The sequence below is a fragment of the Boleophthalmus pectinirostris genome, unplaced genomic scaffold (assembly GCF_026225935.1).
Source record: "Boleophthalmus pectinirostris isolate CB_2022bp ecotype Guang Dong unplaced genomic scaffold, ASM2622593v1 HiC_scaffold_3, whole genome shotgun sequence".
Taxonomy (NCBI): domain Eukaryota; kingdom Metazoa; phylum Chordata; class Actinopteri; order Gobiiformes; family Gobiidae; genus Boleophthalmus; species Boleophthalmus pectinirostris.
Window position 1 is genome coordinate 40,998,594 of NW_026571299.1, and position 20,799 is coordinate 41,019,392.

At 38.0% G+C, this 20,799-nt stretch overlaps 4 protein-coding genes across 4 annotated transcripts; all 4 read left to right on the top strand.

The window, feature by feature from the left end:
- Positions 1-593: 593 nt before the first annotated feature.
- Positions 594-2,715, top strand: LOC110170176 (blue-sensitive opsin-like). The gene is made up of 5 exons (XM_055160703.1): positions 594-975; positions 1,585-1,753; positions 1,825-1,990; positions 2,286-2,525; positions 2,614-2,715. Exons 1-5 carry the CDS (start codon positions 597-599, stop codon positions 2,713-2,715), a joined length of 1,056 nt encoding a protein of 351 aa, XP_055016678.1. The 5' UTR covers positions 594-596.
- Positions 2,716-6,945: 4,230 nt separating this feature from the next.
- On the top strand, positions 6,946-8,560 carry LOC110170163 (red-sensitive opsin). The gene is made up of 6 exons (XM_020935793.1): positions 6,946-7,048; positions 7,175-7,471; positions 7,575-7,743; positions 7,810-7,975; positions 8,143-8,382; positions 8,462-8,560. Exons 1-6 carry the CDS (start codon positions 6,946-6,948, stop codon positions 8,558-8,560), a joined length of 1,074 nt encoding a protein of 357 aa, XP_020791452.1.
- Positions 8,561-9,714: 1,154 nt separating this feature from the next.
- gnl3l (guanine nucleotide binding protein-like 3 (nucleolar)-like) lies at positions 9,715-14,106 on the top strand. The gene is made up of 15 exons (XM_020935791.2): positions 9,715-9,828; positions 9,904-9,947; positions 10,924-11,025; positions 11,091-11,207; positions 11,285-11,368; positions 11,473-11,608; positions 11,693-11,796; positions 11,975-12,119; positions 12,186-12,273; positions 12,440-12,617; positions 12,888-13,030; positions 13,100-13,236; positions 13,544-13,701; positions 13,769-13,937; positions 14,021-14,106. Exons 1-15 carry the CDS (start codon positions 9,816-9,818, stop codon positions 14,074-14,076), a joined length of 1,674 nt encoding a protein of 557 aa, XP_020791450.1. The 5' UTR covers positions 9,715-9,815; the 3' UTR covers positions 14,077-14,106.
- Positions 14,107-14,222: 116 nt separating this feature from the next.
- Positions 14,223-20,405, top strand: tfe3b (transcription factor binding to IGHM enhancer 3b). The gene is made up of 9 exons (XM_020935792.2): positions 14,223-14,547; positions 15,659-15,884; positions 15,959-16,183; positions 16,703-16,798; positions 17,370-17,481; positions 17,615-17,671; positions 17,775-17,850; positions 17,926-18,073; positions 18,619-20,405. Exons 2-9 carry the CDS (start codon positions 15,693-15,695, stop codon positions 19,069-19,071), a joined length of 1,359 nt encoding a protein of 452 aa, XP_020791451.1. The 5' UTR covers positions 14,223-14,547; positions 15,659-15,692; the 3' UTR covers positions 19,072-20,405.
- The last annotated feature ends 394 nt before the right edge of the window (positions 20,406-20,799 follow it).

The following is a 20,799-nucleotide window of genomic DNA, read 5'->3' on the forward strand; positions in this document are numbered from 1 at the left end:
AGTTTAAATGTTTAAAGTTCATAATCTGTCAAGAGAAACCATAGACATACATTCGTCAATGTTTAGTGCAGATATTTAGCATTTGTATTATTTCTCCCACGGATAAATGTCCACTCCATGTCACCAGGGGCCTGCATCTCCCGACATCTAAATGCCTGTGTTCCAGTTCTTATAATTTTAATATCTAAGCATAATCTGTTCAGATTTGTAAGAATTTTGTATAGGACATGCTCAATGCAGTCATTTCTTTCACAGATGACCTCAGTCCACTTTCAGTCAGCTCATCTTCTTCAGATTGACTTGTCATCTCAAACTGTAATCCCTAACTACTTGGTCAAAAGGTGGCACAGTATATGTCTGGTAAATTCAGTAGGGTGTGTGTTTCATGGATTCTCTGTAAACCAAATCCTTAGTAGCTTTCTGCTCATCCAATTAGGTTAAGTAGTATAAAATTCCCATAAGTTCCTACAAATGCAGGTTTAACTCATCTGGTAAAGCACAAAAGCACAAAGCCAGAGCAGACCTCTTCATTTTCAATCTGATGTAACGGCTCAGAGGCACTTCCCTTGGTTTGTTCAATATTTCAGCTCAAAAATATGAGGGACAGTCAATCAATGGAGTTCCATGATGACTTCTGGATCCCCGTCCCCCTGGAGAGCAACAACATCACTGCTTTCAGCCCATTCCTAGTGCCACAGGACCACCTGGGCAGTGCAGGCCTCTTCTATGCTATGTCTGCCTTCATGTTCTTCTTGATGGTGACAGGCACAGGCATCAACACGCTGACTGTTGCATGCACGCTTCAGTACAAGAAACTGCGTTCTCATCTCAACTACATCTTGGTCAACATGGCCCTGGCCAACCTGTTGGTGTCCACCATCGGCTCTTTTACCTGCTGCTTTTGCTTTGCCTTCAGGTACATGGTCTTGGGACCACTGGGATGCAAAATTGAAGGTTTCACTGCAACCGTTGGAGGTAAGGCATAGAATTTTTTGTTGCCATATAGCAAACCAGTTACCACCTTCCTGTATCCATCCACATGTGGCTGAAGAATAGTGTTCATTGTCGTGCCAGTATACAGTGGTTTTCTACAGAGATTACTATTAGAAGGTTGTGCAAAAATTAAAAAGTAAACCATACAATTTCACTGTGAAAATATACTGCATGATCCTCCAATTTCTCCTGATCAATGAAATGTCTCTCATATCTATCATGGCTGTGATGGTTTTGCACCTTCTTCAGCCCACCTGAGATTAACTCTACTAATTGGTCCTCATTTGAAGAGGTATATAGTCTCTCCATGAAAGCCCTTAATTCACCATTGGAGCAAACCTGAACCAAACAAGGTCAGGTTCTCAGACTAAAGTGATCCATCTATGACAGTTCTGGTGCAACAAGATTGTGAGAGTGAGTTGTGGGACAAGAAATGGAAATTACCCCATGGCCACAATCACGTGTGTTTACAGCATGTACAGCATGCATCATGTTCATTCTCAGAATTGCCAGGATGTTGTAATGCTGCAGTGTTTTTTTTGTGTGTTTTTTTCTGGTAAAGTAAATAATATTAATAGCATGTGCCTCCAGGTATGGTGAGTCTCTGGTCTCTGGCTGTTGTTGCATTAGAGAGATGGCTGGTGGTTTGCAAACCATTAGGGAATTTCATGTTCAAGTCAAGCCACGCCATTGCCTGCTGTGTCATCACATGGGTCTTTGCTCTGGTTGCTGCAGTCCCCCCACTGGTGGGATGGAGCAGGTTAGACATTTACTCACTGAATATTATGTCTTCAAATAAAATAGTATAGTGACAGACCATATGTGTTGCAGGTACATCCCAGAGGGGCTGCAATGCTCCTGTGGTCCTGACTGGTACACCACTAACAACAAGTACAACAATGATTCCTATGTGATGTTTCTTTTCTGCTTCTGCTTTGCTGTCCCTTTTTGCACCATTTTATTTTGCTACTCACAGCTACTGTTCACACTGAAATCGGTAAGCTCCAGTGTTTAAAGTGTGACTAGTCAGACTGGGCATCACATTTGAAGTGCATGAGGCCGACCTATTCCATTTTCAATACTCCCAATGCCAAGAAAGAAATTTGGACATAAAAAAACTGCATTTCTTCAGAATACCACCTTTTCTTTTTAAAAGATAATATCTTAATTGTATGTAGGTGTACATGTTTTGGGGAATTTACCAAACATTACTGGAACAGTAAAAAAGTCCAATAAGGAAACATAACTGATTTGAGGGCATACTTGTCAATAATTATACATCTTCTTTATAGGCAGCAAAAGCACAGGCAGAGTCTGTATCTACCCAGAAGGCCGAGCGAGAGGTAACCAGAATGGTGGTGATCATGGTGCTAGGCTTCTTGGTGTGCTGGATGCCGTATGCCTCCTTTGCCCTCTGGGTGATTAACAACCGCAGAGAATCTTTTGACCTGAGATTAGCCACTATCCCCTCCTGTTTCTCAAAAGCCTCCACAGTCTACAATCCAGTCATCTATGTCCTGCTCAATAAACAGGTGCCTTTACATTAAATACTATAATAGACCTGCTATAATACATTAAATACATCATCTTTTTTTTTTTTTTTTTTTTTTTTTTATCTAGTTCCGTTCATGCATAAAAGAGATGTTGGGGATGAGTGACAGTGATGAGGAGTCCTCCACAGCTACGTCAGTCACGGAAGTTTCCAAAGTAGGACCTGCTTAGAATACACATAATTACTGTAAATATTGTGCAATGAACTGAAAAAAAAAAAAATAATAATAATAATAATAATAATAATAAAATAAAAATTCTGTATTATATAAATAGAATGTACAACTGAGAAAATAATGGAGAAATAAACTTTGAATTAAAGAATTGTTATAAGCACAGTGTCTCCAGTTGAGATTATCATTCTTCCACTAAGAATGCATTTTGGGTTTCAACACTTCAACTCATACATGTACTTTGGGTGAATTTAATGAACTGGTGCTCATAATTACACATATTTTGTTTCTTTTCTGAACCATAATAGGATTTTTGCCACTAGGTGTCATACTAAACCACAAGCCTCTCTCTCCCTCCCTCTTTTTTCCCACCGTTGCCTCTCGCATCAGCTCGGATTAGACATCAGGGGGTCTGCTCTCACTGACCTGCCCCTCACTTCTGTTAGAAACATTATGAAAATACAGAACATTGACTGAATAGTACCACTAAACTCGGGCGTGATAATAATAATTTATTTATTCTAGTTGTCTTACTACTACCTGTACCCAGTATGGTATGGTAGTGTTAGTACCCAGTCCACCCGCAGCGTTTGAACAGGTAATCTGTGTTCCATAGGAATGCATTTTTGACACAGTTCACAAGGGGCAACATGTGGTCATGTAGAAAATTGCACAAAATATGCCCTCTGGTGTTCAAATGTGGAATTTGGAGGAATTATTATTGTTAGACATTGCACCTTTAAAGGTATTATGACTTATTCTAATACAGTTATGAACGAGGGAGTCACATGCAGTTTAAATGTCATAGTTAAAATATGTGGTATTATAAACCTGTAAAGCCATCAAAAGATTATTTATTTCAATACAGTTTACTTGTTGTAAAGTTTCCATCAGAACTTTGGTTGTAAACAGTAATCTGAGATTAAAGGCTAAAGAACATTTATTGAAATATTCTTTTGCGAAAAGGGAAAAAGTAAAAAAATCAAAATCAAATCAAGTTAAAAAAAAATCTAATATTGTGAAGTATATTGAAATTGAAGGACCACACAAAACACTGATGTAACTTTTTGAAAATCACAGTTCATTCCATCCTGATCATAGCAAAAACATGCATAACAACAAATATAAGCATCCTGCCTGTGTAACAATAACACAAAGCTGTAAACAATACATTGAGCAATATGACAGATGCAAGTAGGGCCTAGATATTTTATTTTAACATGACCGGCCAACTTTAAATATGATGTTTTAGTCTATGTAGCCTATTTGCATAAAGGTGACTATAACATGGATCCTCCTAATGTATAATGTAGGGAGAATTTAGGACTTTTATTCACATTTAAAAATATGTGGATTATTCGTTCATGGCCTAAAAACAATGCATTTTGTGGCTGAAAACAAGAGGCTAGATGAAAAGTCTATATAGTGGTTTTGAAAGCTCAAATTGGCCTTAAATGCATGGCAGGCCTTAACAAAAAGCCTGTTCAACTTTTCTGATCATCTTTTTTGTCTAGCCCTGGATTAAATATTGCTAATGACAAAATCTGCCATATTTGATATAGGTCCACACGTAAACTAACTCCAAGACACGAAACACATGCAGCACATTTCCAACTGTAAGTACATTTATACAAACCTTGACTGAAAAGCATTACATTAATGAGAGATGAACTCATACCAGGCTGGTCTCAAATGCAGAGTTCAGCTCACATCAGTGTAAGTGGACCTCCTGCTGGTCAAACGGAGTGCTCAGCTGGCAATCGGGGGCAAATCTGAGTTCTGCTAGTAGTGAACTTTTAATAAACACAATTAGCTCAGAACTAGCGGAATTCCAGACATACCCTCGAGAAATCAGGCCATCACACCTGAGCATTGCAGAAAATAACAAAATAAATAAATAAAATAAAATCACAGCAACTTGTAGTACTTTTTTTTTTTCAATCCATGTCCTCTTGATGTGCAGTCCCACGAAGAGTCCACAAAATATGCAGGCCAGTTACGTGAGGCAGAAATCACATGTGGAATAAAGCACATGTCATTAAGGCATTAACAGGTAGCTCCTTTTCAGCCTTGTGTAACCTTGGTCCTCCCCTCACCTGAACTAGTGTCCTAAAGCCCTTATGGGTCTTACGGATGCACGCATGTCACCTCTCATTATGCTAAATTCGTTTAGACTTGGTCCGTATAATCCTGCAGTGATTACCGGCTCAAACAGACGGAGGATTCACTCTTGAGACGGATGGTAAGTTTTGGTCAGAAAACAGACAAGCACACACTAAAACAGGCATAACTAGGCTAGTGGGCTATATTAGAAAGTGGTAGACCTATTAAGATGAGTGCATGCAAAAGAGCACTGGACATTGTAGGCTTTGCTTTTTCCATCCATCAAAAACATAGGTTTATATTGTAATGACTGTTATTGAGTTTGTCTTGACGAATTTTGTTTTGTCATACTTTGGCATCTTTGTTACTGTAGAATGAGCCAAATATACAATTAGAAATTAGTTTTACTCAAATTAATAGACTATAGATATGAATGCTGCAAACCCTAATGTGATCATCACAAATGTTTCACTGTCACAGGTCTAAAAAATCATGAACTGAAAGTCCTGAATGAGCTAAAGAGTTACAGCATTTAATTCTACAAGCTACAAACCCAAGGGAACTCATCACTCAAACAATGCCACCAAGCATGAGCATTAGAGTTAGAGCATTAGACCTGGAAGAGTAGCAGGTCGTAATGCAGCCTAGACTATGAGGAGGTCATATTGACAAGGATGTCCTGTCTCATCCATTTTTTGAATGCTGAACATCTGTGCAGGGGTGAAGTTGGCTGAGCTGGCTTTGCTCCTTGGCTCTTAGGTGTCCTTAAGTGTAGCTATGTATAATACATGGATTTGTTAATATTTTGTGCCCTGCAGTTAATGCTATATTTTTATCACATAACAAAATGTTTTTTGCACTCTTTTAAGATGCAGTGAAACAGCAACTAAAACTAGCACAAGCACCAGCACAAGCCTGGATGAATGAGGGCATTTATGTCAATCTGTGTATAATAACGAAAAACAACACAACACAACATATTCATATGGATTACCAGGACGTACCAAATGAAGTTCATGTTGCTGAGGTCAGATTTTATTTCTCTTTTCACTTTCTTCTGTCAAATTACTGAAGAAAGTGGACCAAGCAAGCTTTGCATGTTCCAACTAGGGCAGATGGTAATCTCAAGGTGCTTTAGTCTCCTACATCTTAGGATCCAATCCGGATCCATTAATTTAAAGTGCCTAGTCCAATTAGGTGCGACACTTGTTGTTCTTTTCGTGGACTTTAACGAGAAGTAATTAAGTTACAACTACTTAAATACTGATGGTACAGGTGCCATCCGGTTGCAGGACTCAAAACAATGACCATGTTTTGGCCAAACCCTTTATATTCAAATATATCTGAAGTGTATTGGCTAGTGATTATTGGCGTAAATCAGGGCAGTTTGAATTGAAGAGGCAGGAAAAATACAGTATATGTAACTTATATGCAGTGGTTATCATGGAGCAATAATTGAATATTGTTAAAATGGGCCGGGCAAATTCTCATACAGGAGCCAGTTATATCTGGCACTGTGAAGGCATCAAAAAGTCAGGCTAAAATGTGAGGAAGTTCTGTTGATTTATTTGTTAATCCAGACAACAGTCTTATCATAGATGAGACGTGACACTCCCATACTCTTCCTCACATCACTTGTTTTAGTGTAACAGCAATGCATAAAAAAATCTCCTGCTCTTCATTTCACTGAACAGTTTAGATTAGGGGTGGCACATCACAAGCTCTAATGGTAAATCTTATTTAACAAATGCTTTTAGGCCTTGCTTCTTTACTTCCACATGATGGTATGTGAAACAGTGATAGTCTCACACAATGCACAGCAACTGTTAAAGGCTCTTCTACAGAAAAGTTTGATTCCTGTATCATCTTAGATGCTAGTAGGGCATACAGAAATCCTATTTCTAATGAGATTAATCTCACATCTTACGCACATCTTAACCTCATTAGCTAACTTTTAATTACTGATCCATGAACGTTCACACTGGTTATTAAGCATTGTGAGCTAATCCAATAGAAAGGTCTCAAGAGGCGCGCATATAAAAGCTCAAGTCTGGAGAGTGTTATCAGAGCTCCAGGAGGTTTGACAAGTCCAGCTTCTACAGGACCTCCACCAACAGACAACAGCATGGCAGAGGAGTGGGGCAAACAGGTGTTCGCTGCCAGGCGGTACCACGAAGACACAACAAGGGGCTCTGCATTTACTTACACAAACAGCAACAACACAAGAGGTATGCTCCATGCTTACATATTTCTGCATATTGTTACATACATTAAAACAGTGAAGTACATTTATAATGCATACAAACATTTCTGAGTGGCAGAAGTCCACTTAATTTGACTTTATTGTATTTCAGATCCCTTCGAGGGTCCCAACTACCATATTGCCCCGAGATGGGTGTACAACCTTTCCACAGTTTGGATGTTATTTGTGGTTGTTGCATCGGTGTTCACCAACGGTCTTGTATTGGTGGCCACAGCCAAATTCAAGAAACTGCGCCACCCTCTCAACTGGATCCTGGTCAATCTGGCTATTGCCGATCTTGGAGAGACAGTTTTTGCCAGCACCATTAGTGTTTGTAACCAGTTCTTTGGCTACTTCATCCTTGGACATCCCATGTGCGTCTTCGAGGGATACACAGTCTCTACTTGTGGTAACTGCTCAAACACAATGAGAGAATGATATGTGCTCTTTTTTGGTCATAACATTTTCTTTTTCCTTTTTTTTTTTTTTTTTTTTTTTTTTTTACCATGCAGGTATTGCTGCTTTGTGGTCGTTAACAATCATCTCCTGGGAAAGGTGGATTGTTGTGTGCAAACCATTTGGAAATGTTAAATTTGATGCAAAGTGGGCCTCTGGTGGAATCATTTTCTCCTGGGTTTGGGCTGCAGCCTGGTGCTCTCCTCCTATCTTTGGATGGAGCAGGTAGCATTATGTCTTCACGGCGAACAGACTGATGTGGATTCCAGGCTAACTAGTGTTTCTGATCAGGTACTGGCCTCATGGACTGAAGACCTCCTGTGGACCTGATGTGTTCAGTGGAAGTGAAGACCCTGGTGTCCAGTCCTATATGATTGTTCTGATGCTTACATGCTGCATCCTCCCACTTACTGTCATCATCTTGTGCTACCTTGCCGTTTGGTGGGCTATTCACTCTGTGAGTAAATTATTATGGCTAATCTATTTACAAATGAAGTATCCTTCACATCTTTGCTAAATAGTTTGTTATGCTCTCTCTGTTATTGTAGTTTAATTAAGTAGGCCCTGTTAGAATGCATTTGATTGAACCGTGCCTTAGACTATCCCTTGCTTTAATGTCTACAGGTTGCCATGCAGCAGAAGGAATCTGAATCCACACAGAAGGCTGAGAAGGAAGTGTCCAGAATGGTGGTGGTCATGATCTTTGCGTATTGTTTCTGCTGGGGGCCGTACACATTCTTTGCCTGCTTTGCCGCAGCTAACCCTGGATATTCCTTCCACCCCCTGGCTGCAGCAATGCCTGCGTACTTTGCCAAGAGCGCCACTATCTACAACCCTATTATCTATGTCTTCATGAACAGACAGGTAGAAGACTTCACAATATCTGATCTACAAATTCTTAGATAAAATAAAAAATTATGCTCTATTTTTCTCTGTTTTTCAGTTCCGCACATGCATCATGCAACTGTTTGGCAAAGAAGTTGATGATGGTTCTGAGGTATCCACATCAAAAACAGAAGTTTCTTCTGTGGCTCCTGCATAAATGTTCGACACTTTGGGGAACAATTGTCATCAATTGTGATTTGTACAGTATATTTATTGTTCACTGACATTCAATGTTTTTGTAGTAAATATAGCTTTCTGGCAAAAAGAAAAACAAGAAAAAACATCTTAATAAAGATCATTTGCATTGTTGGTGGTGCTTCTTTTCTATTCAAATACTATAGGCTGCCGTTGTTTCTGACGACTAAGGGATTTATTAGGCAGGTCCTGTTGTTGATTGATGTTTTTCTTTCAAATACATTTATACTTATTTCTAATATAAAAGCCGAGTTAAAATAAGCAGTAGAGTAGAAAAAAAGGAATAGATAGATATAGTCTACCCCTTTTTCAGCTGTGGTATTGTTCAGTTTCATTTCCTTGCCCACTTGGTTTGATGGGGGACTGTTATTTTACCATTATAATCTGCATATAGCAGCAGTGAATTCAACCACAAACCTCACTTCACTTTGGTTTGTCAACCTTGTGCCGCTGTGGCTAAAAGGTGCACTGTGTAACTTTTCTGGAGAGGGTTGTCTCTATGGAGATTTTGATGCTTTGGTTTTAATTGTCCACAGTAGAGTAAACTAATTTGTCTTTTATTCATCCACAGATGTTATTTATTGCTTTAAAAGATCTTTAAAAACATAGAATCTTACAGCGAGTAGGTTCTCCTCTCCACAAACCTAACCTGTAATTTGACTTGAAAGACTCTCAAGAGTCTTAAATTTATGGACATATATATATATATATATATATATATATATATATATATATATATATATATATATATATATATATATATATATATATATATATATATATATATATATATATACATATATATTGTTTCTCAAGCCTATTAATAGTCTCAGAGTGCTCACTGCTGAGATCATTCTCCCTGTTTGATTCATGTTTGTTTGATTCAAGTTAAGAAATTGTGAAACAATTTCCTTTGTTCTATTGTGTGTCTTCAGAAATGTTGGATTACTGCTGCCAAACCTAGCCTTCATTAAAAGTCTATTATGACCTACAATATTTATTTATTATGTTTTATTTTTTATAAAACATAGCTAATTACCAACTTTACGAACTTGCAATTATCATCCCTACTTCATTTCAATAGGTGGCGGTATGTGTCTAAGGTCTTCTACCAACAGCAGAAGAAGATATCAGCCGGATTGTTTTTGCGCTTGCTCACTTCAGTGCACGTGAGGGTATAGCATGAGGGTATAGCAGGGCCGAACCGTCCCGAACTAATGTCTAAAGCAAGTATGTATCACCTACATAAAACAACACGGTTAACATGGCATTGTTGTCTAAAGTGTGTGTTTTTGACTGTTTCAGAACAGAAACGGGCTAGACGGCTGGGTTTTCTCGGGAAATCTAAGGTAATCCCACACACTTGGGCAGTGTTGTCACTAGTCAGCTCCGGCTGGATTTTAAAGGTGCACTATGTCAGTTTTGATTTGATTATTAGTGTTACCTTGAAAAGCAGGCATTTGTACTGTAAGTGGGCTCACACAGATCTCCCATGTAATGCGGCTTGGAGACGTCTCCTTTGAATTTACCATACTGTTGAACATTCAAGGCAAAGCAGACCATCCATCAAAACAGTGCATGATGCCTTTTAACAACTTTAGTGCTGTGGGCCTGTGAGCTGATGGTTGACATTTCACCTAATCTTTTTCATAAGAAAACTATGCCTACTGATTGTATTTGAAATGTTAATGGTTAAACTCAAACAATATTCTGTTTTCACATTTGGCAGTAAAATTCGGACAGTCAAAATAAACTTAAACTCATCTTATTTGGAACCAACATATTGGCGCCACCTGTTATGTAACTGTTGTAGAGAGTGTTGCTCAGAATTATACCTTATTTATAGTTAGCAGCTGATGTCAACATTCCCTGGGGGTGTGAAGCTAAGTGTATGCACTACCCTGTCTAAATCTCTTAGACTATAATTAGAGCTTTATTTTAACACAATCTGACCATAAAGAACTGACATAACTAGAACTAGAACAGGTAAGATGATTTGTGCTGTAAGTCTCTCTCACATAAAATTACAGTCACATGCCAGCTTTCGTATTTTTTACTGAAAATCTAAACACCTAAACAGGACTGATGAATGCTCGTATTGATCATAGGCTCCTGAAAATGTTTAAATCCATGTATTTTTTTCAAACACTTATAAAATATTTTCACAGTGTTTTAATGAGTACAAGGTAATTGCTGAAAATTCCACCAGAGATACATTTGGAGCACCCTTGGCATGATGTCATTGCAAAGTATCAAATGTGAATGCCAGTTTAATTCAACATTGATTTCTTTACTTTTTTGATTCATGGTGCCTCCATAACAAAGGATGGCAAAGATGGTCGAAAGGTTGGTTCTTCAGGCCAAGCAAAAACTACAGAGCGGGCATCTCAGCAGCACAGAAATCCAGATGAAATTAGGAGGCAAAGGGTAACTGATTTCTAGTTGAATTTATATGTTTTTTTTTTTAACCTGACTTGTTGATTCTTAATTAGCTTCAGGACCTCCAAGAAAAACAGAAAATGTCCAGAGAACGAGAGATGATGAAGAGAAGGAATTTGCAAACCTTTCAGAGTGATATTTTGCAACGCCAGAGGGACTTTGAACTAAGGGTTGGTAAATTTGAGAAGACTTTTCTTAGAAATGTATATTTTTTCAGATAAAATTAAACATGCTTGATTGCACACAGGAAACAGAAATGCAGAGTTTAGAAAAGAACATTAATTTTGAAAATGAAAATTCCCGTAAGGCATATTACAGAGAATTCAAAAAGGTATGTTCAGTGTATTTTTTTAATTCTTAAATTGTACCAGATTACTGTATTTAATCCTGATTATTTTCTTTTATGTGATACAAATCTTTGTTTTCAACATAAAGGTTGTTGAGGCTTCTGATGTTATTTTGGAAGTGTTGGATGTGCGTGATCCACTTGGCTGCAGATGTCCCCAAGTAGAACAAGCAGTCATTCAAAGTGGAACCAACAAGAAGATAGTATTGGTTCTGAATAAAATTGGTGTGCATGTTTTTATTATCATGTCATACAAGTCTTGGAAATTTCCTCAATGTCCTCTCTAATGCACATGAAATGCAATTCTAGATTTGGTGTCAAAGGAAATTGTTGAAAAATGGATTAAGTATCTCCGTAATGAATTCCCTACTGTGGCATTCAAAGCATCCACACAGCAGCAGAATAAGAATTTGGTACGTATTTTACATGCTCACTTCGTAATTATATTTAATGCATGCTCATATTGCTCAACAATGTGTAATGTGCCACCTTTTTATAACTACATCTGTTAATGAGGGCAGCATAAAACGAAATGCATAACTTTTAAGAACATTATAGTACTTCTAACATAAAAAATGTGTTTTTATTCAGAAACGCAGTAATGTGCCGGTAACTCAAGCCACTCAAGAGCTTCTCAGCAGCAGTGCTTGTGTTGGTGCAGACTGCTTAATGAAACTACTTGGCAATTACTGCCGCAACTTGGACATAAAGACTGCCATCACGGTTGGTGTTGTAGGTAAGTAGCATATCCCTACTTTTTAAGCATAATTATGTCTATAATAATATCTTTGTTTGGTTCTAGGTTTTCCTAATGTGGGCAAAAGCAGTTTAATCAACAGTTTAAAACGGGCTCGGGCATGTAATGTTGGAGCTACTCCTGGTGTCACCAAGTAAGCAGTATAATGTATTATGCAACCAAAGCATCTAAAAATCTAAAAGAACCTTGGGAGAGTATCAAAGCCCAGTATTGTTTTCTTGTTTACATCACAGTATCTTGTATATTGTTACTGCACTATTGGATAATGGTCACTCACAGCACTGGGCTCTCTTTCACAGGTGCCTTCAAGAAGTGCATTTGGATAAACATATTAAACTGCTGGATTGCCCTGGCATTGTCATGGCAGTATCAACATCAGATGCTGCAATGATTCTGCGTAACTGTGTAAAAATTGAACAGTTGGTTGATCCTCTTCCACCAGTTGAAGCTATCCTTAGACGCTGTAACAAAGCTCAAGTAAGTTCAATCTTCTAAGCCTAACAATAGTAGACAACTGGACGTTGTATGCATTAAATACAGATTATATACTTGTTTCCCAATATTCTTAAAGTTGTTTTTGCAGATTGTTTGTTTTTAATTTTTCATAAAAAATCTGTGTGTTTATATAGATTTTATTTTATTGTTTTTTTGTTAGTATCTTGGGAGTTTTTTTTTCCTATTCTAACCCTAACCTTTATAATGGTGACTAATTTGTATAAGACTATGATTTGTTAACTGTGTTTATAGATCATGCAACATTATGGAGTACCAGACTTTCACACAGCTTTGGAATTTTTGGCACTTCTTGCACGCCGCCAAGGCAAACTAAGAAAAGGAGGATTACCCGATACTGACAAAGCTGCAAAGGGTGTATTAATGGACTGGACAGGGTCAGTGGGGTTTATAATACAAACTATTAGTAAATATTTTATATTAATGAGTTACTATTTTGTTTTAAGTGGAAGGATAAGCTACTTCACCCACCCTCCAGAGACACATACTCTTCCTACTCATGTTAGTGCAGAGATTGTATCAGAAATGGGGAAAGCCTTCGACTGGGAAGAGTTGGAAAAAGGAAATCAAGAGATTCTTGCCGGTATGAAAGTGTGAAATCTATGCATGTTTGATTTCAATGGGCAGCTAAAGCATAGAATAGTCAGTTTACAGATGTCAACTATATCTCTAAGAAATTAGCTTGTGTAACCAGATGTGAGTATATTCAATACACATAAAGGATCTCTATCTGGGTTCATTAAGGTGATCTTTGCAACTTCTGTCTGTATTTTCTGTATTTTCTGTGCCGACCCAACATAGCCTCATTTGCAAATACTGTCATGGGCTTTAACAATTGTTTAGGTAGCTTTGTAGGCCCACACTAATTTGTTTCAAATTGTTTCCTTTAGAGTCATTTGCTCAAGATGCCCAAATGGGATTCTGCATTGAATCTTCCGGAATGACCCAGGGTGACCTTTGTGAAGCCACTCTTGATCGAGAAATGGAAGAAAATACAACTGACTTCAAGGATGAAACAGAATCTATGGAGGATGACAGAGACCCAGAGGTAGGTCTGACCATTATTGTTAATTAATGGTGACAAGAAAAATTTACTTTTTGTGTCTTTTTAACAGTTTGGGCCTATGACTGTGGAGTTCAAATCTCAAAAATCCAAGAATGATGTTCCTGCATGTGTATTCAAAGCCCCCGATTTGAAAGATATTTTGAGTATGGATCCTTTGCAACAAGGACAGGCTCTTGTGGCTGCAAACAAAAAGAGGAAAAAACAACAGAAACGAGCTGGTTTGTATTTAGTTTTTCAGTTTTTGAATTGTGTTATATTAGCTGGAGTTCAAACTAAATTTCTCATTTTTTTCATCCTTTAGATAAAATTGCAGTGAAGCTTTCAGACAGCTTAACTTCGGCCATGAACTTTCTTTGAGACTTCTAATTAAATTAAACCACACATCTATTTGTCTCATTTTTCTTCGAATTTCTTTGATTTGAATCAAATGTGCTTTTGCTTTGAGTGCAGCAACATTGGAGACATAGAATAGAAAATACTCTGTAGAACTCTTGGTTTAACGCGTAGAATATTTTTTCCGTTCTAGTATTAGTTTAATGCTTTAATGATGAGTCCAAACACTCAATCAATCTTTAAAATGTGTTTGATGATACAAAACTCTGACTGTAGTAACCTAATAGATTCATGGTAATAACTTGGCTTGCAGCTTTCGATCAGTTCCGGGTGATGTAGTTACGTCGGGTGACCTCAGCTGTCAGCCTGCCTGGAGTAAACAACACAGCTCGAGGCTAGCGTTGGTTGCAGCTCGGTGTGGTCTTCAAATGAAGGAAAATGGCAAAGGATCGTAAACACTGAGGAGATTTGTGGGCGTGACATTATTCAACTGTCGTATGTATCGTTTTGTTTCATGTGAAATTACATAACAATTTAACTAGCATTAGCGTTAGCACCTATGGTATGCAACTAGCTAAGTTGGACAGCCGCTACTTCCTCTTATGTGTATTAACGTCGGTTACAGTAAAGTAATGTTAACAGAATATCATGTTATTTAAAGTTGCTTAACTTCTGAATATCACACGGATGTTTGCGTCTGAATAACGCTGCGTGGAGCGGGCCCCTATGAGAACTGTCAGCTGTCAAATAGTTCAGTACAGATGACCACTGATCAGAGTTTGTCGCTATGATCTAAACTACTGTCGTATGTCTTATTAAAAGCAATGATGTAAACTGTATTTGTCCCTCGAATGTAAATACCTACAATTGACTACACGATATGTTCATATTGAAGATTGCTTTGGCATGTGGAGTATCCACGCTGTAATTAAGAGTACAGATCATTTTATAGTTGGTCTAGATGACAATAACCTCTATATAACAACATTAAACATACTTGCTGCAGGCCGGCTTGTGTATGTGGATTTTGTTCAACTATCTATGAGCATACCATATTCTGATACCAGAGTAGAGCACCAATTAGAGCACGCTCACGCAGCGTTTACACGTCCACCTCCGGTTAATTCACTTTCGATTATTTTACCAATATCATGAAGACCATTGTGCGATATAACATAAGAACATAGTCATCATCACAAACAATGTAGTGATGCTAGAAATTACTGTCTGGGCGTACTAACTAAAATCTGATTTATACTGTACTTAAATCTGGTGTTTGGTGAACCACTGCAAAATTGAGGAAAACAATATATCTGAAAGAACGGCAATTGACAAAAGTGTTTAAACATGTTTTGTCACTTAGACTCACATAGTAACAAATCTTTTACTCAAGTAAGAATACTGTTATAATTATGAATATGGTACTGTATCATTCATGCCAGAGCTGAGGTGTGCTCTGACAACTTGAGGTTTGTGGATAAGTGGACTGTTTGGAAAATACTACTCTAATGTTTTTTTTATCAAATTAGATGTTCTGACATTATTTAATTAAACTTTTTACACCTGGTAACTAATGTGTAAATATAAACAGGTTTGTGGTCTTTAGGTATCATTCATATATCTGCCAAGTCGGATGAGCCATGTCGTCGCGGGTGTTGCTACGGCAGCAGCTGATGCGAGAGCAGGCCCAGGAGCAGGAGAGGCGAGAGGCCCAGCAGCAGGCCTCTGTGTCCCACCTGCGGCCCTGTGACTCCACTCCAGCCATCTCTGTCAGCCTTCCCCCAACTTCTGCTCGCCCACCACCAGCTCAGGTGCCCGTGGAGGTGCTAAAAGTAAGTGTTTATATGTTTTCTGTTGGTAAAAATAATGAATATTGTGCATTAAAGTGTGAGTTATTTTTAAACAGGTGCAAACCCACTTGGAAAACCCTACAAAGTATCACATCCAGCAAGCACAGAGGCAGCAGGTGAAGCAGTACTTGTCTACCACGCTGGGCAATAAGGCTGTTTCTCAGACCCTGCGTGTCTCACCAGGGCCTCAGTCCAGCTCTGCCCCTGAAGCTGCTCCCACTGCCAGTAGTGCTCCCAACAGTCCTATGGCCCTGCTCAATATTGGCTCCAACAAAGAGGAAGTAAGCGAAAGTCATGAACTGATACTGGTTTACCTAGTTCGCTTCTGTTTTAATTTGCTGCTACAGAAGTTTACACGATTCTGCCAAGTTAACCCTATATTCTTAAGTAATCTGGAGTATTTTGCTCACATCTTGCCTAATTACTTTCTATTTGCTTTGGTCGGATTTGCCTTGCTGTGAATGTGCCTGCCTTTTATCATAGTCTTGTTGGCTTAGTGTCACAATAGCTTGTTAAATACTGCACCACTCTTTAAACTTTTCTTTGTGATCTAATTTACTGTGCAATTTGAAGTTATATCAATACATGGTTATAAAAAATATTTTTTATAAACCTATCCAATTTATCCTTGGCAACACAATATTACAAAACTACAACTGTGATAACACACATAAATATAGCACCTTTTTGGAAGCATCTTGACATCTATAATGAATAATCCTATGTATATGATGTCCTCTCCTCACATTGACATATGCTTTGTGATTTTGTCACAGAGTTCTTGTATTGTCTTTTTGTAGATTGACGATGTGATCGACGATATCATCAGTCTTGAATCCAGTTTCAATGATGATATCATTACATTGATTGACTCAGGTCTTCAGCTGCCTAGCACGGTAAAAACAACAAACACAACTTTTTTCTTCTTAATATTTGCCTTTACTCTCTTGTAATGCTTTGGTTTCCAAATAAGCCAATCAGCTACACTTTCTGTGAATGGAGTGTGTCTTTTGAGTGTGAAATTCAGTGGTGTCATAGAGGTAAACATGTACATTTGGCACTGCACTACTATTTGTTGCAGAAGTGCTGCCAGGGCGGGGTGTGGGAGGCCCATATCTGAAGATCAGGGAGAAGCAAGAGAACTGTCTCAGTCTTTGTAGAGCTGACAGGATAACAACGTAATATTGACTTGGAACAGCAGGCTAAAATTAAGACTTAGAGCTAAACATGAGAATTATGGTTATGTTATTGGAGGAAAAGAAAAAAATGCACAAAGAGGTAATTAACATTTTTTGTTCATTTGTTGTACTTTTTCATTTTTGCCAATGTTCAACAGAAACGGTTAAGCTCTTTGTGCTGTTGAAGAGAAAAAAACTTCTTCTGCAGGAACTGATAAGAACAGAGAGAAATCCCTTTCACTTTTGGTGGTCACTTTATTACTGAAATATTGTTTTATGTTTTTCGCAGCTCCCTGGAAACTTGCTGGATGTTTACCATAGCCCTGGAATGACTGCACCAACACTCACTGTCAGCAACTCATGTCCCGCAGATCTTCCAAAAATTAAAAGGGAAATAACAGGTGTGTTGCAGGCACTCTTTTACAGAGAGTTTGTTATCATGCTTACAAGCGTGTTATTGTGTCAATACAATCATACTTTGAGAAAATGCATTTAAGCTACAGAATGTTGTTTGTAACAATAATACTCTTGCAGAGGCAGATGCCAAAGCACTACTTAAAGAAAGGCAGAAAAAAGACAACCATAACCTCAGTAAGTCAGTTCAATGTTAGATTTTGCTGTATAACAAATAGTCTAATTTACTTATATTTTATATTTTATATATTATATATAAAATTCCTGACTTGTTGTACAGTTGAAAGAAGACGACGATTCAACATTAATGACCGGATAAAGGAGCTGGGAACTTTAATACCAAAGTCAAATGACCCGTAAGTTTCAACAATAGTGAAGCCAAATGAGAACCATTAAAAAAAAAAAAAAATTGTGTAAATGCTGTATCACAGAGAGATGCGATGGAATAAGGGCACTATCCTCAAGGCATCTGTAGACTACATAAGGAAGCTGCAGAAGGAGCAACAGAGAGCTAAAGATATCGAGATGCGTCAGAAAAAGTTGGAGCAAGCAAACCATACTCTACTTTTACGCATCCAGGTTTGATAAAATTGATAAATTTCTATTTTTAGATTTGAGGTAATTTTACAGTCAAGTTTTAGCACATTTCTAATGTAGTATTGTTATCAGAATAATCACTTTTTTTCAGATTAGATTTTTTTTTGAAGGTGTACTTTTTAATCTTTTGGTTGGAGTGTCTACAGTCTGCTACTCTACATGGACTTGCTATTGCTTTGTCTTGAATGCTCCACAATATGGCGTTAACTTATCTGTCCCAAGTTACAGGTCTGTGGAGCACTGACAGTTAGAATGCATAATTTTCAAGTTATGTTTTTGCTATGAAAACATCAGTGATTGAAAAAATGCAAGATAGATTATGCCATACTGTGGAACATTCAATGATAACCTCTCTGTGGAGATAAGCAGCAGGTGGATGACCCCCCAGAAAAGTTGAATAGGGTACCTTTAAATATAAATGTTACCCACCTATAAAAATTATATTTTATTTAATTTATTGTTTTTCTACAATGACACACAATGAAACTGCCAGTTTATTATGTAACAAATGTTTCTTTTAAATTCAGGAGCTGGAAATGCAGGCACGGCTCCACGGTCTTCCCCCTGGCACCTCCATGTCCCCTCGTCTCACCACTGACCCCTCCCTCCAGCAGCCAGTCCCTCAGAGCAACCAGTCTGCCCCTTTAGCTGCTGGGGTAGTCAATGCTCAGAACCTCCTGGAGCGCGTTGCTATTGGACAGGCACTGCCCCCCTCCTTCTTGTCTCCACCCTCCTCAGACTCTCCGGCTGGCGTCACTATCAGCAGCCCCCTGGACCTGGGCAGCTTGAGCTTTGCAGAGCTGGATGACACCTCTGCCTCTGCACTCTATCCTGATGTAGGGTTAGGAGACATTTTAATGGACGATGGTTGCACCTTGTCTCCTGAAAGGGGAGCTGAGCCTCTCTTCTCTCCTCTATCCCCTGGGGCTTCCAAAACGAGCAGCCGCCGAAGCAGCTTTGATATGGATGAGGACTTGTGATACAGTACTGTTGTCAGGGGGAAGAATCTCTATTTATGGGACTGTAGTTTGAAAAGTGCTTCTATTAGAGTAAAAATAACATAAGATATTCTATCAAATAATTATTTTGCCACTGAAAAGTTTTTTTTGTTCCGTTTTGGAACGGATGTCAAAAATATGTATTTTGTAATGAAATTTTATTCTGAAGTATTGTTAAATACTGGCATGAATATAGAATTTACTAAAACATAGATTATGATATATGAGGGATATAAATATAGATTGTTTTATGACATTTCTTATTTAAAATAACAATGGCATAACATGCTAGAGCCATGATTTCACTGACTGCAATAAGAGTTTGTTCAAAACAACAGCAGCTGCACAAGGGAAGTGAGTTAACACATTAAAACTCTTATTTGAATTTTTACTTCAGAATGTTTTACTATATATTATATGCAATTCAATTGCACCTTCTTTTATGGCAGTCTATGCATTTTATATATATAAAAAAGCTTGTTTTCTGTTTTTATAACTTACATCTAATACCCAGGTGGCATGTTTTGTTAAAAAGTGGAAAATCACTTGCTGCAGCTAGTTGGCCAAAGCAGGACATCTTCTGGAGTAGCTATTATTTACCAATCAGCATTTTTATTGAATGCAAGCATTTAAAATACAGTGAACAATACACACAAGTACTGTAGTTTATGTACTTTAACACATTTTATTTCTTGACTAATCAGTGCATTGAGTTGAGTCGTTCCTCGCGATCCTTATTTGGCATGCTATATCTACGATGTGGCTTTTTTTATATAGACTATAATTGTGCATTTCCATTCATATATAAATGATCATTTGAAGCCAACCACAAGCCTCATTTTGTCAAATAATGTGCAACTGTTGTGTGACCTGCAATCAAATGACTTTTTAATCAAGGATGTAGCTAAAGTCACAGTTTTACCATTCAACTGCTTCACATAGCTTTGATGAGTTGATGAATGTGTTTAAAAACTGAATTTTTCTGTACTGTAGGTTGCTTTGTTCTTACAGAGTAATTATGATTAGATTTCAATGTGTATATGTGTCTACTTTAAACTGACGTGTATTTCAGATTTTACACTGATAATCCTTAAGCAATTCTTAAAGGTATGCTTCTCTCTAATAATCTGCTCTTTTGCTGATTCTACTTGTCCAGGTTCATCCATATATATATATTCCCACTCAAAGATGTAGATACATTAGTACTAAATTGACTGTTAACTTAAAAATCCTATCAGAAGCTTTTTGTGTATTGTCCCTCAAGTTGACTTGAAAATGATTTTAACAAATGCATAAATAAACAAGTGATTATTATACTTATGTGTATTTTTTTTTCTTCTTAATTTTGTTTTCCATTTTGAGCACTTCAGTGGTATAGCATCTGTGAGATTTCCATGGCGAGGTCCAGACACTCAGTTGCTTGGAGACAGATGTCACACAGGGGACAGTCAGAGAGGCAGCATCGAGCCCCAAAACAGACACACAGCTCACAATGGTGGCTCATGTCGATTAAAGGCTGCAAGACAGTGGGTTCACAGCCGCATAATGACGAGCAAAACCAGCAGATGCATTCTCTACACCCCCTGACTGTGGCAAGGAAACAATCCAGTGGCTGACAGAAGAGGCAGGCCAGGAGCACTGCAGCACAAGTACCTCACAAAGAAAGTAAATGGAAAATTAACAGCAATGTAAAGACAATATAAACACACA

What these genes read in the sequence shown, in the direction of transcription:
- LOC110170176 (XM_055160703.1), top strand. Translation starts at nt 597, where the DNA reads ATGAGGGACAGTCAATCAATGGAGTTCCATGATGACTTCTGGATCCCC. An exon ending in TTTCACTGCAACCGTTGGAG is followed by an intron (nt 976 to 1,584) that starts GTAAGGCATAGA and finishes ATGTGCCTCCAG; the next exon opens with GTATGGTGAGTCTCTGGTCT. An exon ending in TACTGTTCACACTGAAATCG is followed by an intron (nt 1,991 to 2,285) that starts GTAAGCTCCAGT and finishes TCTTCTTTATAG; the next exon opens with GCAGCAAAAGCACAGGCAGA.
- LOC110170163 (XM_020935793.1), top strand. Translation starts at nt 6,946, where the DNA reads ATGGCAGAGGAGTGGGGCAAACAGGTGTTCGCTGCCAGGCGGTACCAC. An exon ending in ATACACAGTCTCTACTTGTG is followed by an intron (nt 7,472 to 7,574) that starts GTAACTGCTCAA and finishes TTTACCATGCAG; the next exon opens with GTATTGCTGCTTTGTGGTCG. An exon ending in CCTATCTTTGGATGGAGCAG is followed by an intron (nt 7,744 to 7,809) that starts GTAGCATTATGT and finishes GTTTCTGATCAG; the next exon opens with GTACTGGCCTCATGGACTGA.
- gnl3l (XM_020935791.2), top strand. An exon ending in AGAGGGACTTTGAACTAAGG is followed by an intron (nt 11,208 to 11,284) that starts GTTGGTAAATTT and finishes GATTGCACACAG; the next exon opens with GAAACAGAAATGCAGAGTTT. An exon ending in CATCACGGTTGGTGTTGTAG is followed by an intron (nt 12,120 to 12,185) that starts GTAAGTAGCATA and finishes GTTTGGTTCTAG; the next exon opens with GTTTTCCTAATGTGGGCAAA.
- tfe3b (XM_020935792.2), top strand. Translation starts at nt 15,693, where the DNA reads ATGTCGTCGCGGGTGTTGCTACGGCAGCAGCTGATGCGAGAGCAGGCC. An exon ending in GTCTTCAGCTGCCTAGCACG is followed by an intron (nt 16,799 to 17,369) that starts GTAAAAACAACA and finishes TGTTTTTCGCAG; the next exon opens with CTCCCTGGAAACTTGCTGGA. An exon ending in CTCTACTTTTACGCATCCAG is followed by an intron (nt 18,074 to 18,618) that starts GTTTGATAAAAT and finishes TTTTAAATTCAG; the next exon opens with GAGCTGGAAATGCAGGCACG.